The sequence below is a fragment of the Borostomias antarcticus genome (assembly GCF_949987555.1).
Source record: "Borostomias antarcticus genome assembly, chromosome: 18".
Taxonomy (NCBI): domain Eukaryota; kingdom Metazoa; phylum Chordata; class Actinopteri; order Stomiiformes; family Stomiidae; genus Borostomias; species Borostomias antarcticus.
Genome location: NC_140251.1, coordinates 19438853 through 19451352, shown reverse-complemented (window position 1 = coordinate 19451352; position 12500 = coordinate 19438853). Strand labels below are relative to the sequence as shown.

Genomic DNA, 12500 nt, shown 5'->3' with positions numbered 1-12500 from the left:
AGACCTTATCACAGGACGCCACTAGAAAACGGACCCGGGGCGAAGCCCTAAAGTCAGTTATATAAGCTCCCGCCCTCTTCAAAGTCGCTCCAGCTTGACACGTTTAGAGGAGATGATTGCTTTCAGTCGTACAGCCTTACCGTGAGTGAGGAGAAACAGAGACGAACGCGTTCTTTCCTACTAAACCCATCCTCGCTGAATTAAGGAAACTCGTGCAAACACACATGCAGCAGTGGGAGAGAGGGCAGGAGCTCTAGACGCAGAATAAGAGAGGGAGCTGGGTCTCGGGCTTGGGGTATGTGTCTGCGTGTGTGTGTGTGTGTGTGGTGAGAAATGGCAGTGTCTGGGATATTTTCTGTTTTATGGTTGTTTTCCCAGGGATGCCAGCGAGCGCTGTGGTGAGCTGAGCAGCAGCAGGCCGACCGGGCCTCTTCCTCATGACCAGCCACGTGGGGAGAGACCAGACCAATGAGAGACCAGACCACGGAGAGACCAGAGCACGGAGAGACCAGACCACGGAGAGACCAGACCACGGAGAGACCAGACCACGGAGAGACCAGGCCACGGTCTCTAACACAAACCAACCGTCTTATAACATGACCCCTGAGTGGTCGGCTGGGTTGAACTGTGTAGCTGTGAGATTACAGTGGGAGACAACGCCTAGAGACCGTACTGGTGAACAGGGGAGACGTCTAGAGATCGTACTGGTGAACAGGGGAGACGCCTAGAGATCGTACTGGTGAAAAGGGGAGACGCCTAGAGACCGTACTGGTGAACAGGGGAGACGCCTAGAGATCGTACTGGTGAACAGGGGAGACGCCTAGAGACCGTACTGGTGAACAGGGGAGACGCCTAGGGACCGTACTGGTGAACAGGGGAGACGTCTAGACATCGTACTGGTGAACAGGGGAGACGTCTAGACATCGTACTGGTGAACAGGGGAGACGTCTAGACATCGTACTGGTGAACAGGGGAGATGTCTAGAGATCGTACTGGTGAACAGGGGAGACGTCTAGACATCGTACTGGTGAACAGGAGAGACGTCTAGAGATCGTACTGGTGAACAGGGGAGACGCCTAGACATCGTACTGGTGAACAGGAGAGACGTCTAGAGATCGTACTGGTGAACAGGAGAGACGTCTAGAGATCGTACTGGTGAACAGGAGAGACGTCTAGAGACCATACTGGTGAACAGGGGAGACGTCTAGAGACCATACTGGTGAACAGGGGAGACGTCTAGAGACCATACTGGTGAACAGGGGAGACGTCTAGAGACCATACTGGTGAACAGAGGAGACGTCTAGAGATCGTACTGGTGAACAGGAGAGACGTGTAGAGATCGTACTGGTGAACAGGGGAGACGTGTAGAGACCATACTGGTGAACAGGGGAGACGTCTAGAGACCATACTGGTGAACAGAGGAGACGTCTAGAGATCGTACTGGTGAACAGGAGAGACGTGTAGACATCGTACTGGTGAACAGGGGAGACGTCTAGACATCGTACTGGTGAACAGGGGATCGTACTGGTGAACAGGGGAGACGTCTAGACATCGTACTGGTGAACAGGGGAGACGTCTAGAGATCGTACTGGTGAACAGGGGAGACGTCTAGACATCGTACTGGTGAACAGGGGAGACGTCTAGACATCGTACTGGTGAACAGGGGAGACGTCTAGAGATCGTACTGGTGAACAGGGGAGACGTCTAGACATCGTACTGGTGAACAGGGGAGACGTCTAGACATCGTACTGGTGAACAGGGGAGACGTCTAGACATCGTACTGGTGAACAGGAGAGACGTCTAGACATCGTACTGGTGAACAGGGGAGACGTCTAGAGATCGTACTGGTGAACAGGGGAGACGTCTAGAGATCGTACTGGTGAACAGGGGAGACGTCTAGAGATCGTACTGGTGAACAGGGGAGACATCTAGAGATCGTACTGGTGAACAGGGGAGACGTCTAGAGATCGTACTGGTGAACAGGGGAGACGTCTAGACATCGTACTGGTGAACAGGGGAGACGTCTAGAGATCGTACTGGTGAACAGGGGAGACGTCTAGACATCGTACTGGTGAACAGGGGAGACGTCTAGACATCGTACTGGTGAACAGGGGATCGTACTGGTGAACAGGGGAGACGTCTAGACATCGTACTGGTGAACAGGGGAGACGTCTAGAGATCGTACTGGTGAACAGGGGAGACGTCTAGACATCGTACTGGTGAACAGGGGAGACGTCTAGACATCGTACTGGTGAACAGGGGATCGTACTGGTGAACAGGGGAGACGTCTAGACATCGTACTGGTGAACAGGGGATCGTACTGGTGAACAGGGGAGACGTCTAGAGATCGTACTGGTGAACAGGGGATCGTACTGGTGAACAGGGGAGACGCCTAGAGATCGTACTGGTGAACAGGGGATCGTACTGGTGAACAGGGGAGACGTCTAGAGATCGTACTGGTGAACAGGGGAGACGTCTAGAGATCGTACTGGTGAACAGGGGAGACGTCTAGAGACCGTACTGGTGAACAGGGGAGACGTCTAGACATCGTACTGGTGAACAGGGGAGACGTCTAGAGATCGTACTGGTGAACAGGGGAGACGTCTAGAGACCGTACTGGTGAACAGGGGAGACGTGTAGAGATCGTACTGGTGAACAGGGGAGACGTCTAGAGATCGTACTGGTGAACAGGAGAGACGTCTAGAGATCGTACTGGTGAACAGGAGAGACGTCTAGAGATCGTACTGGTGAACAGGGGAGACGTCTAGACATCGTACTGGTGAACAGGGGAGACGTCTAGACATCGTACTGGTGAACAGGGGAGACGTCTAGACATCGTACTGGTGAACAGGAGAGACGTCTAGAGATCGTACTGGTGAACAGGGGATCGTACTGGTGAAGAGGGGAGATGTCTAGAGATCGTACTGGTGAACAGGGGAGACGTCTAGAGACCATACTGGTGAACAGGGGAGACGTCTAGAGATCGTACTGGTGAACAGGGGAGACGTCTAGACATCGTACTGGTGAACAGGGGAGCGCAAAAGGAAAGAAAGGAGTCGTTTTCCCACCGTTCACCATCAGTGTGACACAACAACACATGAGCACGAGGAGAGGAGATATGAGGAGGAGGGAGGAGATATGAGGAGCATGGAGGAGAGAGGAGATAGGAGGAGCATGGAGGAGAGAGGAGATATGAGGAGCGTGGAGGAGAGGAGATATGAGGAGGAGGGAGGAGAGAGGAGATAGGAGATATGAGGAGCATGGAGGAGAGAGGAGATATGAGGAGCATGGAGGAGAGAGGGGATATGAGGAGCGTGGAGGAGAGGAGATATGAGGAGGAGGGAGGAGATATGAGGAGCATGGAGGAGAGGAGATATAAGGAACTTGGGAGGAGAGAGGAGATAGGAGGAGGGAGGAGAGAGGAGATATGAGGAGGAGGGAGGAGATATGAGGAGCATGGGAGGAGGGAGGAGATAGGAGGAGGGAGGAGAGGAGATATGAGGAGCATTGAGGAGGGAGGAGATATGAGGAGCATGGGAGGAGGGAGGAGAGAGGAGATATGAGGAGGAGGGAGGAGATATGAGGAGCATGGGAGGAGGGAGGAGATAGGAGGAGGGAGGAGAGGAGATATGAGGGGCAGGGAGGAGAGGGGAGATATGAGGAGGAGATAGGAGGAGAGAGGAGATATGAGGAGCATGGGAGGAGGGAGGAGAGAGGAGGAAGGGAGGAGAGAGGAGATATGAGGAGCGAGGGAGGAGAGAGGAGGAAGGGAGGAGAGAGGAGCATGGAGGAGAGAGGAGGAAGGGAGGGGAGATAGAGGAGTGTAGGGGGAAAGGGTAGATGAGAGGAAAGGAAGGTGTGTTTGGCAGATGTGCAGCTGGGTAATAAATTGACAGGATGTTTTTCAGGAACGCTGCAGCGTGACCTCAGTGACCTTGGTCTCCTGTAGCCCACCCCCTCAATCACACCTCGGGCTTGAATCTACAACTGATGACGGGCCTAAATCTGTGACATCATCCCACGCGGGTGTGAGACGCACGCAGGCTGTGGGTTAAGAGATGGTCTTATCTGGTCATCTATGAAGTAGGCTGAATAGTATCGTTATGTTGCTCATTTGATTTACATTGTCAATGCGCAATAAATATTAAGCGTTTATATTATAAGCGTTTGGTGGGGTAGGTTTCAAAACCTCAATGCCCTACACCCAGGTGCACTGCACTATTCCAAATAGGAACACTATAATAATAATAATAATAATAATAATAATATTCCACTTGGGGGTGAGTAGTGGCCTTATCAATGACTATACAATATATTGTTTTGAGAATTAGTTGAATGAAGTGTTCAATATAGTCAAACACCTTGGTTTGTTTTCTTGACACATGAATTGCAAAATCATAATTTCTGTTTGCCCATAATGATGTTACAAGGTCGAGGGCCAAGCATCAGGCTTCAAGGTCACATCTGAGCCATTCTGAGGCATTCATGGACCATTCCGTTAACTGAGCTGTCTCCATGTTATTGATTCTTCATGAATGAGCGGCCACATGGTCTCTCTCTCTCTCTCTCTCTCGCTCTCTCTCTCCCCCTCTCTCTCTCTCTCTCTCTCTCTCTCTCTCTCTCTCTCCCCCCCTCTCTCTCTCTCTCTCTCTCCCTCTCCCCCTCTCTCTCTCTCTCTCTCTCTCTCCCCCTCTCTCTCTCTCTCTCTCTCCCTCTCCCCCTCTCTCTCTCTCCCCCTCTCTCTCTCTCCCCCCCTCTCTCTCTCTCTCTCTCTCTCTCTCGACGCGCGTGCGTGAATATGCATTTCATCTTTTGTTGAGCTTCTCAGAGTATTCCTCAATGAGGAGACGGAGTCACTTTTGTTTGTAACCGGGGGGGTGTCCCTCCCTACTGCTACATGTGACAAAAACACGACCAGCCCCACGGGTCGAATTACAGAGCCTCCGCTTCAAGACATCTGTTCCTTCACTAACACCAGAGCGCGCCCCCTCTCACTCGGACCTGGGACCGACTCAGACTCCGTCCACTTGTGATTTCCCCGGTGTTTTTTACGGTGAATACCGGCTGAAGATGAAGAGTGAACTCGATTCAGTCGTCCCGGTGTATGCCCGTGGTTTGTAGCACCCGCGGACACCGGAGCGAGTGATATTCGCGTCCTTTCTCCATCCCTGACGCTGGAGAGCCACCGACTGATCAACCGGGTGCCATTGAATAGCAGTTTTTCTTTTTGTCTCAGACCGAGCCGGGGTTCCGGGGTTCCGCATCCTCCGTGAGCTGCCGCGGGAGGAGAGGACGACGAAGGGCGAATGCAAAGATCAAGATCTCTGATAGTTTTTTAAACATTATCAGGAGTTGTTTTGACCTGTTATTGTTGAAATTACGCCTGCGTGTTAACATGGAATCGGTGGAGAGGGAGTGTGGAGCGCTGGGTGGATTATTCCAGGCGATCGTCAACGATATGAAGGTACTATATATATATATGTTGATATATCAAACGGAGAGTAGACAGATTTTTGCGACCTATTATTGCATGGCTGATCAGACACATTTTACTGCCTTTGTTTGGTCCCCAGTCCTCCCCCACCAGAGAGACGCTTGGGGGAGAAATACTGAAACATGTTTTCCTTTGTGTCATTTGCATAATGTGCAGGTTGAACAGGCGGTTGTTTCCAATACAACATCATGGTTAGATAAATGTGTCCCCCGGTGCCAAGTCAAACCACACGGCTTTTTACATTTTGGAGATGGAAAGGAAAACATGTTATAGAGTGCGCACTCAAATAGGCTAGGCTACTTTTAGTTTATAATTAACCTTTAGGTTATAATCAACAACAACACATGTAAAGCCATAGCCATAACACAATCATTCAAAACACATTTAAAAGTTATTTTTAAAGGTACTTTTACACATTAAAGGTACTTTTGTCAATTTCGTCTGGTAAAAGCAGTTGATAGTTGACCCCTGTCAGCATTCAGGCTGGTATCCCAGTCTTAGTATCCCGGTTATTGTGTGTGTCAGATGTTGTCCAGATCTGCTGTGATGGATGTAGGACAGCTCTCTAACCCAATCACAGCGGCCTGACACACAGCCCGTACATCACCTCAGCAGCTGGGACCAAACCAGACTGCCTGATCACGTTAACCCTGACTGCAGGGAATTCAGGCATTTTGCTTAATATGTGATTCAATAGATCTTTCTCTCAGAGAGAGCGATGTGTGTGTGTGTGTGTGTGTGTGTGTGCAGATTGTGCACATATTTTTGTATTTACGTGAACATATGTCTTCATGCCTTTTGCATGTGTGTATGTGTGTAATAAGTGTATATTCTTTGTAGTTTTCCCAGCACCAGGTTGTTATTGACCCTGAGGGCTTTCTACCCTGCGCCAACCCCCTGACTGAGATATCATGTGTCAGATACCATGTGTACATGAAAGAGAGAGAATGAACCCTGTTCCATATTTAGATGAGGGTGTGGGAGTCAGGGGTCAAGTGAGTCCGGGCAAGGTGAGGTCAGTGCACTGCATACCAGCTGAAAGTTGGGGTGTCCTGTTCTAAAGTTGGGGTGTCTTGTTCTAGAGTTGGGGTGTCTTGTTCTAGAGTTGGGGTGTCTTGCTCTAGAGTTGGGGTGTCTTGTTCTAGAGTTGGGGTGTCTTTTTCTAGAGTTGGGGTGTCCTGTTCTAGAGTTGGGGTGTCTTGTTCTAGAGTTGGGGTGTCTTGTTCTAGAGTTGGGGTGTCTTGTTCTAGAGTTTTGGTGTCTTGTTCTAGAGTTGGGGTGTCTTGTTCTAGAGTTGGGGTATCTTGTTCTAGAGTTGGGGTGTCTTGTTCTAGAGTTGGGGTGTCTTGTTCTAGAGTTTTGGTGTCTTGTTCTAGAGTTGGGGTGTCTTGTTCTAGAGTTGGGGTGTCTTGTTCTAGAGTTGGGGTGTCTTGTTCTAGAGTTGGGGTGTCTTGTTCTAGAGTTGGGGTGTCCTGTTCTAGAGTTGGGGTGTCTTGTTCTAGAGTTGGGGTGTCTTGTTCTAGAGTTGGGGTGTCTTGTTCTAGAGTTGGGGTGTCTTGTTCTAGAGTTGGGGTGTCTTGTTCTAGAGTTGGGGTGTCTTGTTCTAGAGTTGGGGTGTATTGTTCTAGAGTTGGGGTGTCTTGTTCTAGAGTTGGGGTGTCTTGTTCTAGAGTTGGGGTGTCTTGTTCTAGAGTTGGGGTGTCTTGTTCTAGAGTTGGGGTGTCTTGTTCTAGAGTTGGGGTGTCTTGTTCTAGAGTTGGGGTGTCTTGTTCTAGAGTTGGGGTGTATTGTTCTAGAGTTGGGGTGTCTTGTTCTAGAGTTGGGGTGTCTTGTTCTAGAGTTGGGGTGTCTTGTTCTAGAGTTGGGGTGTCTTGTTCTAGAGTTGGGGTGTCTTGTTCTAGAGTTGGGGTGTCTTGTTCTAGAGTTGGGGTGTCTTGTTCTAGAGTTGGGGTGTCCAGGCCTGTTCTATTCTATCTCTTGACAGTGTGAACATGTTCACCCTGGTGGTGAAACAGACAACCTAACAGCCACACCTCGCCAAGTTCTCTTAACGCCATTCCATACCGAGGGGTTCTCCATAAAACGTTAATGAACCATGAAAAGACGTGGGGGTCCAGGAAGCACAGACGGTCGTTGTCGACGATCCGGCGTCGTCTTCATCGGGAGCCGTAATCAAGATCCGCCAGGGCCGAGTCCTCCGCCAGCGTCTCTCTCTCTCTATCGATCGCCTCCTAACGGCGGCTAACCGGCCGTGGCCGCTCGATACCGCCTCTCCACGACCGTCGTCCGTCAGGGTCTTTAAGAAACTCAATGAGATGGGAGCGAGATATCGGCGTCTCATTTCATCTGGCTGTGTCGTCATGTCTATAAGGGGACAGGCCTCTCCGACAGAAACAAACTCGCCGGCTGTTTTATCGATAACCAGCTACAGTAGAATCAATGGACGCATCAGAGTCAGCACAAAGCCTCGGTGCATCGCTCAAGACATTTGTCCTTCTTCCTGCGGCTGGTTTGTCCTTCTTCCCGTGGCCGCAGACGCTGCAGCCTGGGCAGTGAACGAGGCGAGGCTAGGCCAGCGAATCACAGAGGAGAGCTAGCCGTGTCACGTCCGTCTGTGTGGCTAAGCCGGCGTTGTAGCCTAGCCTAGCTCACGTGCGGACGGTCGGTCAGTGGTCGGATGGGACTGCCTGTGGAGAGGGCTTCCTGTGTACACACACACACACACACACACACACACACACGGCTTCTCATGACAACAGCCATGAAGGCACAAGCTGCACCTGAGGCAGTTTCATAATAGAAAACAGACACTCCTCCCTCTCTTTCTCCCTCCCTCACTAACATACCTGACACCCCGTCCCTTCTGTCACTAACATACCTGACACCCCGTCCCTCCCAAATCCTTCCTTCCGCCCCCCCCCCTCCCCGATCAGGGCTGGGGGGACGAGGGGACCCTAGCTGTCCTGGCTCCTGTCCTCCTCCCTCCCCAGGAGAACCAGACCCGGAGGATAATCAGCTGCTTGTTACCGTCGAGAGGAGGAGGGAGAAGGGAGGAGGGAGAGGGGAGGAGGGAGGAGGGAGGAGGGAGGAGGGAGAGGGGAGGAGGGAGAGGGGAGGAGGGAGAAGCGTTTGCGTTTGGCGTAGTTGGTGGTGGCCTCCCTCCTTTCTCTCTCCTCCTGCTCCCTCCTCCTCCCCACCCCTCTCTCCTGGCCTGTAGCTTCTCTCTCCTCCTGCTCCCTCCTCCTCCCCACCCCTCTCTCCTGGCCTGTAGCTTCTCTCTCCTCCTGCTCCCTCCTCCTCCCCACCCCTCTCTCCTGGCCTGTAGCTTCTCTCTCCTCCTGCTCCCTCCTCCTCCCCACCCCTCTCTCCTGGCCTGTAGCTTCTCTCTCCTCCTGCTCCCTCCTCCTCCCCACCCCTCTCTCCTGGCCTGTAGCTTCTCTCTCCTCCTGCTCCCTCCTCCTCCCCACCCCTCTCTCCTGGCCTGTAGCTTCTCTCTCCTCCTGCTCCCTCCTCCTCCCCACCCCTCCCTCCTGGCCTGTAGCTTCTCTCTCCTCCTGCTCCCTCCTCCTCCCCACCCCTCTCTCCTGGCCTGTAGCTTCTCTCTCCTCCTGCTCCCTCCTCCTCCCCACCCCTCTCTCCTGGCCTGTAGCTTCTCTCTCCTCCTGCTCCCTCCTCCTCCCCACCCCTCTCTCCTGGCCTGTAGTGTCTATAACGTGTCCGGGTCCAGGGGGGTGTATGCATTTGTGCAACGATACGCCTGGAAATCTGATCCAGACTGATTCCTAAAGACTAGGCGTGCTACAGTACCTGACCCCCCCCCCCCCCCCCCACCCCACATCCACGCCCGAGCGCTGCGGGATCTCTTGGCACAACGTAGCTTGAGAACCCGAGCGACGGTTGGTGAAAGCACGCTGAGGGGTTGAGGAGCCGACATGTTGCAGCGCGGGACAGCGGAGGTGCCAAGCTAGCCGCCTCAGCCCCCGGGCGAGAACACACCTCATCTCCTTCACCCGGGACAATCTGGGGATCTCCTCTCTGTGTGTTTTGGCTCGAAAGGATAGACCTGCGGTTTGAACAAGCTCGACACGCGTCACGTACTGTAGAAGAGATCCGTGAACTCACGTGCGCGCGTGTATTTCTGTGTGTGTGTGTGTGTGTGTGTGTGTGTGTGTGTGTCCTTGGATAGATGGTGTAGTCTAACTCGCCCTGTCCTCTCCCTCTCTCTCCCAGAGTTCCTATCCGGTCTGGGAGGATTTCAGCGCCAAGGCCACTAAGCTGCACTCCCAGCTCAGGTGAGTGGGTCACTGTGACGAGCTACTGCGATGACGCCAGCGTCACAACCACCTCAGTAGCCGAGCGTGGACGCCCCTCTAACCCCTCCCTCCCTCCCTCTCCAGGACCACGGTTCTGGCGGCGGCCGCCTTCCTAGACGCCTTTCAGAAGGTGGCGGACATGGCGACTAACTCCAGAGGTACAGAGATACACACACACACACACACACACACACAAACCCACATCGCTGACCCTCACTACCGGCTAATTACATGGATGGGACTAACTACATTGTTGTTAGTGCAGGTAGGATGTTTTAGGGGCAACGTGGTTTTTCTTGGTGGCTTGGTTAGTTGATATCTTCATAGAACTGCATTTAATGATATGATGATATTGTACCAGTCATGTTCTCAACTCACTGTGGGAGTTGGCTGTGTTCCACTATGAAGACCTGAGCAGGAGAATGAAGGAAGGAAGCAAGGAAGGAAGGAAGGAAGGAAGGAAGGAAGGAAGGAAGGTAGGAAGGAAGGAAGGAAGGATGGAAGGAAGGAAGGAAGGTAGGGAGGAAGGAAGGAAGGAAGGAAGGAAGGAAGGAAGGAAAGAAGGAAGGAAGCAAGGAAGGACGGCAGGAAGGCAGGATGGAAGGAAGGAAGGAAGGAAGGAAGGAAGGAAGGAAGGAAGGAAGGAAGGAAGGAAGGAAGGAAGGAAGGAAGGAAGGAAGGAAGGAAGGAAGGAAGGAAGGGTGAGGAAGAGGCTGACAGAAGTAAAGAGCTGAGCTCACTGTTTTGAGGCTTGGAGAGGTCACACACACACACACACACACACACACACACACACACGCACACACACATGCCCGGCGTGGTGCCAGCTGGTGCCCTGCCTCCTGACCGCGCCTCTCACGCCGACTTGCCCCGCGGCGGCCAGTAGGGCGGCGCTATGCCCGCGGCCTCGGTGGAGCTCACAGCCAAGCCCCTCCCCCTCCCTGTGTTCACACACTCCCAGCTCTGCTCCACAACCAGCCCGTCCGGCTACACACACCCACGCACTGACCCTGCCAGGCACTGACCCTGCCGAGCACTGACCCTGCTGACCCTGCCGGGGCACTGACCCCTACCGGGGCACTGACCCTACCAGGCACTGACCCTGCTGACCCTGCCAGGCACTGACCCTGCCGGGCGGTCGACCAGACAAACGTCACGACGCATCTGGGAGACGGAGAGGAGCAGAGCGGCGTGGCTGGTGATGATGTCAGCCCAGGTGTTGGGAGAGCGGACGCCAGTGCCTGTCTCACCAGCAGCGCTCAGACTCATGCCAGGGCAGCGCTTCAAACAGCATTCCTAGAGGAACGAGGGAGGGAAGAAGGGATGGAAAAGAGAGAGAGAGAGAGAGGGAGAGAAAGCGAGGGCGCTTTGGGAGAGCGAAGAACAGGAGGATCAGCTTCCTGGTTGGTCAGAGAGACGTGGCGTCGTGTGTGAATCTGTGGAGGCGTGTCCCCCGTACGCCCAATCACGGAGACGGGTGTTAGACGCCCACTCACGCCGGAGCCGGCGGTCCTGAGACGGGGTTAGAACCGCCGCGTCCGGAGACGGGTTTAGAACCGGAGGGAGACGCTCCGAAGGTCAGAACCGCGGCTGAGAGAACGCCGGCGCCGGGCGCGGCTCCACGACCACAACGCAGCGAGAACTTGAGACGCTACTCCGGCGCTAGTCACGGTCTCTTGCACGCCGTGTAGGTTTTGCGGACGGAGAACGGAGAACGTTCTGTTACGGATCGGCGTGTGTCAGAGAACCGATCCCGTTCTCGAGGGTCCTCTGGGAACTCTTCCAGAGAGATTATTTATTGTTTCATTCATTCATTCATATGAAGTCCTTTTGCTTTGACAACATGTTTTATTATCAAACAGCATGTCAATAAAGCTTCCTGAGAGAGAGAGAGAGAGGGGGAGAAAGGGAAAGAGGGAGAGAGAGAGGGAAAGAGGGAGAGAGAGAGAGAGAGGGAGAGAGAGAGAGGGAGAGAGAGAGAGGGAAAGAGAGAGAGAGAGATATGGAGAGAGAGGGAGAGAGGGAAAGAGGGAGGGAGAGAGGAGAGAAAGAGGGAGAGAGAGAGGGGAGAGAGAGATAGAGAGAGAGGGGAGAGAGAGAGGAGAGAGAGGGAGAGAGAGAGAGGGAGAGAGAGGGAGAGAGAGAGGGGAGAGAGAGAGAGGGAGAGAGAGGGAGAGAGAGAGGAAAGGAGGGGAATACATTACTTTAGAGAGCGGGAAGTCTTAGTCTTTCTGTGAGTCAGTATGTCTCAATCGATGAGGCCTGTGTGTGTGTGTGTGTGTGTGTGTGTGTGTGTGTGTGTGTGTGTGTGTGTGTGTATCGGGGTTACTGCACCACGGGGGGGGGGTTGCGGTTTGCAGTATTGGTCATCAGCAGGCCTAATTCCCTCAGCCCTCAGGTACAGGTTACAGCTGCGTGCGTGTGTGTGTGCGTGTGTGTGTGTGCGTGTGTGTGTGTGTGTGTGTGTGTGTGTGTGCGTGCGAGAGACAGCCTGTCTCTCCTCCTCTCCTCTCCCCCGGCCTGTCTCTCCTCCTCTCCTCCCTTCTCCTCTCCCCCGGCCTGTCTCTCCGGTCTGTTTCTCCTCCTCCCTCCTCCACCTCCTCCTCTCCCCCGGCCTGTCTCTCCTCCTCTCCTCCCTCCTCCTCTCCCCGGCCTGTCTCTCCTCCTCTCCTCCCTCCTCCTCTCCCCCGGCC

General features: G+C 53.5%; 1 protein-coding gene across 1 annotated transcript in view; it reads left to right on the top strand.

Annotated features, from left to right (window-relative positions):
* Window positions 1-5395: 5395 nt before the first annotated feature.
* mtss1la (MTSS I-BAR domain containing 2a) overlaps window positions 5396-12500 on the top strand; it is a gene marked incomplete at both ends in the record, with an annotated part of 23192 nt that continues 16087 nt past the window's right edge. The window contains 3 exons of the mRNA XM_084452865.1: window positions 5396-5464; window positions 9725-9786; window positions 9892-9965. Coding sequence (XP_084308991.1) covers window positions 5396-5464; window positions 9725-9786; window positions 9892-9965 — 205 coding nt within the window. The remainder of the gene's footprint in view (window positions 5465-9724; window positions 9787-9891; window positions 9966-12500) is intronic.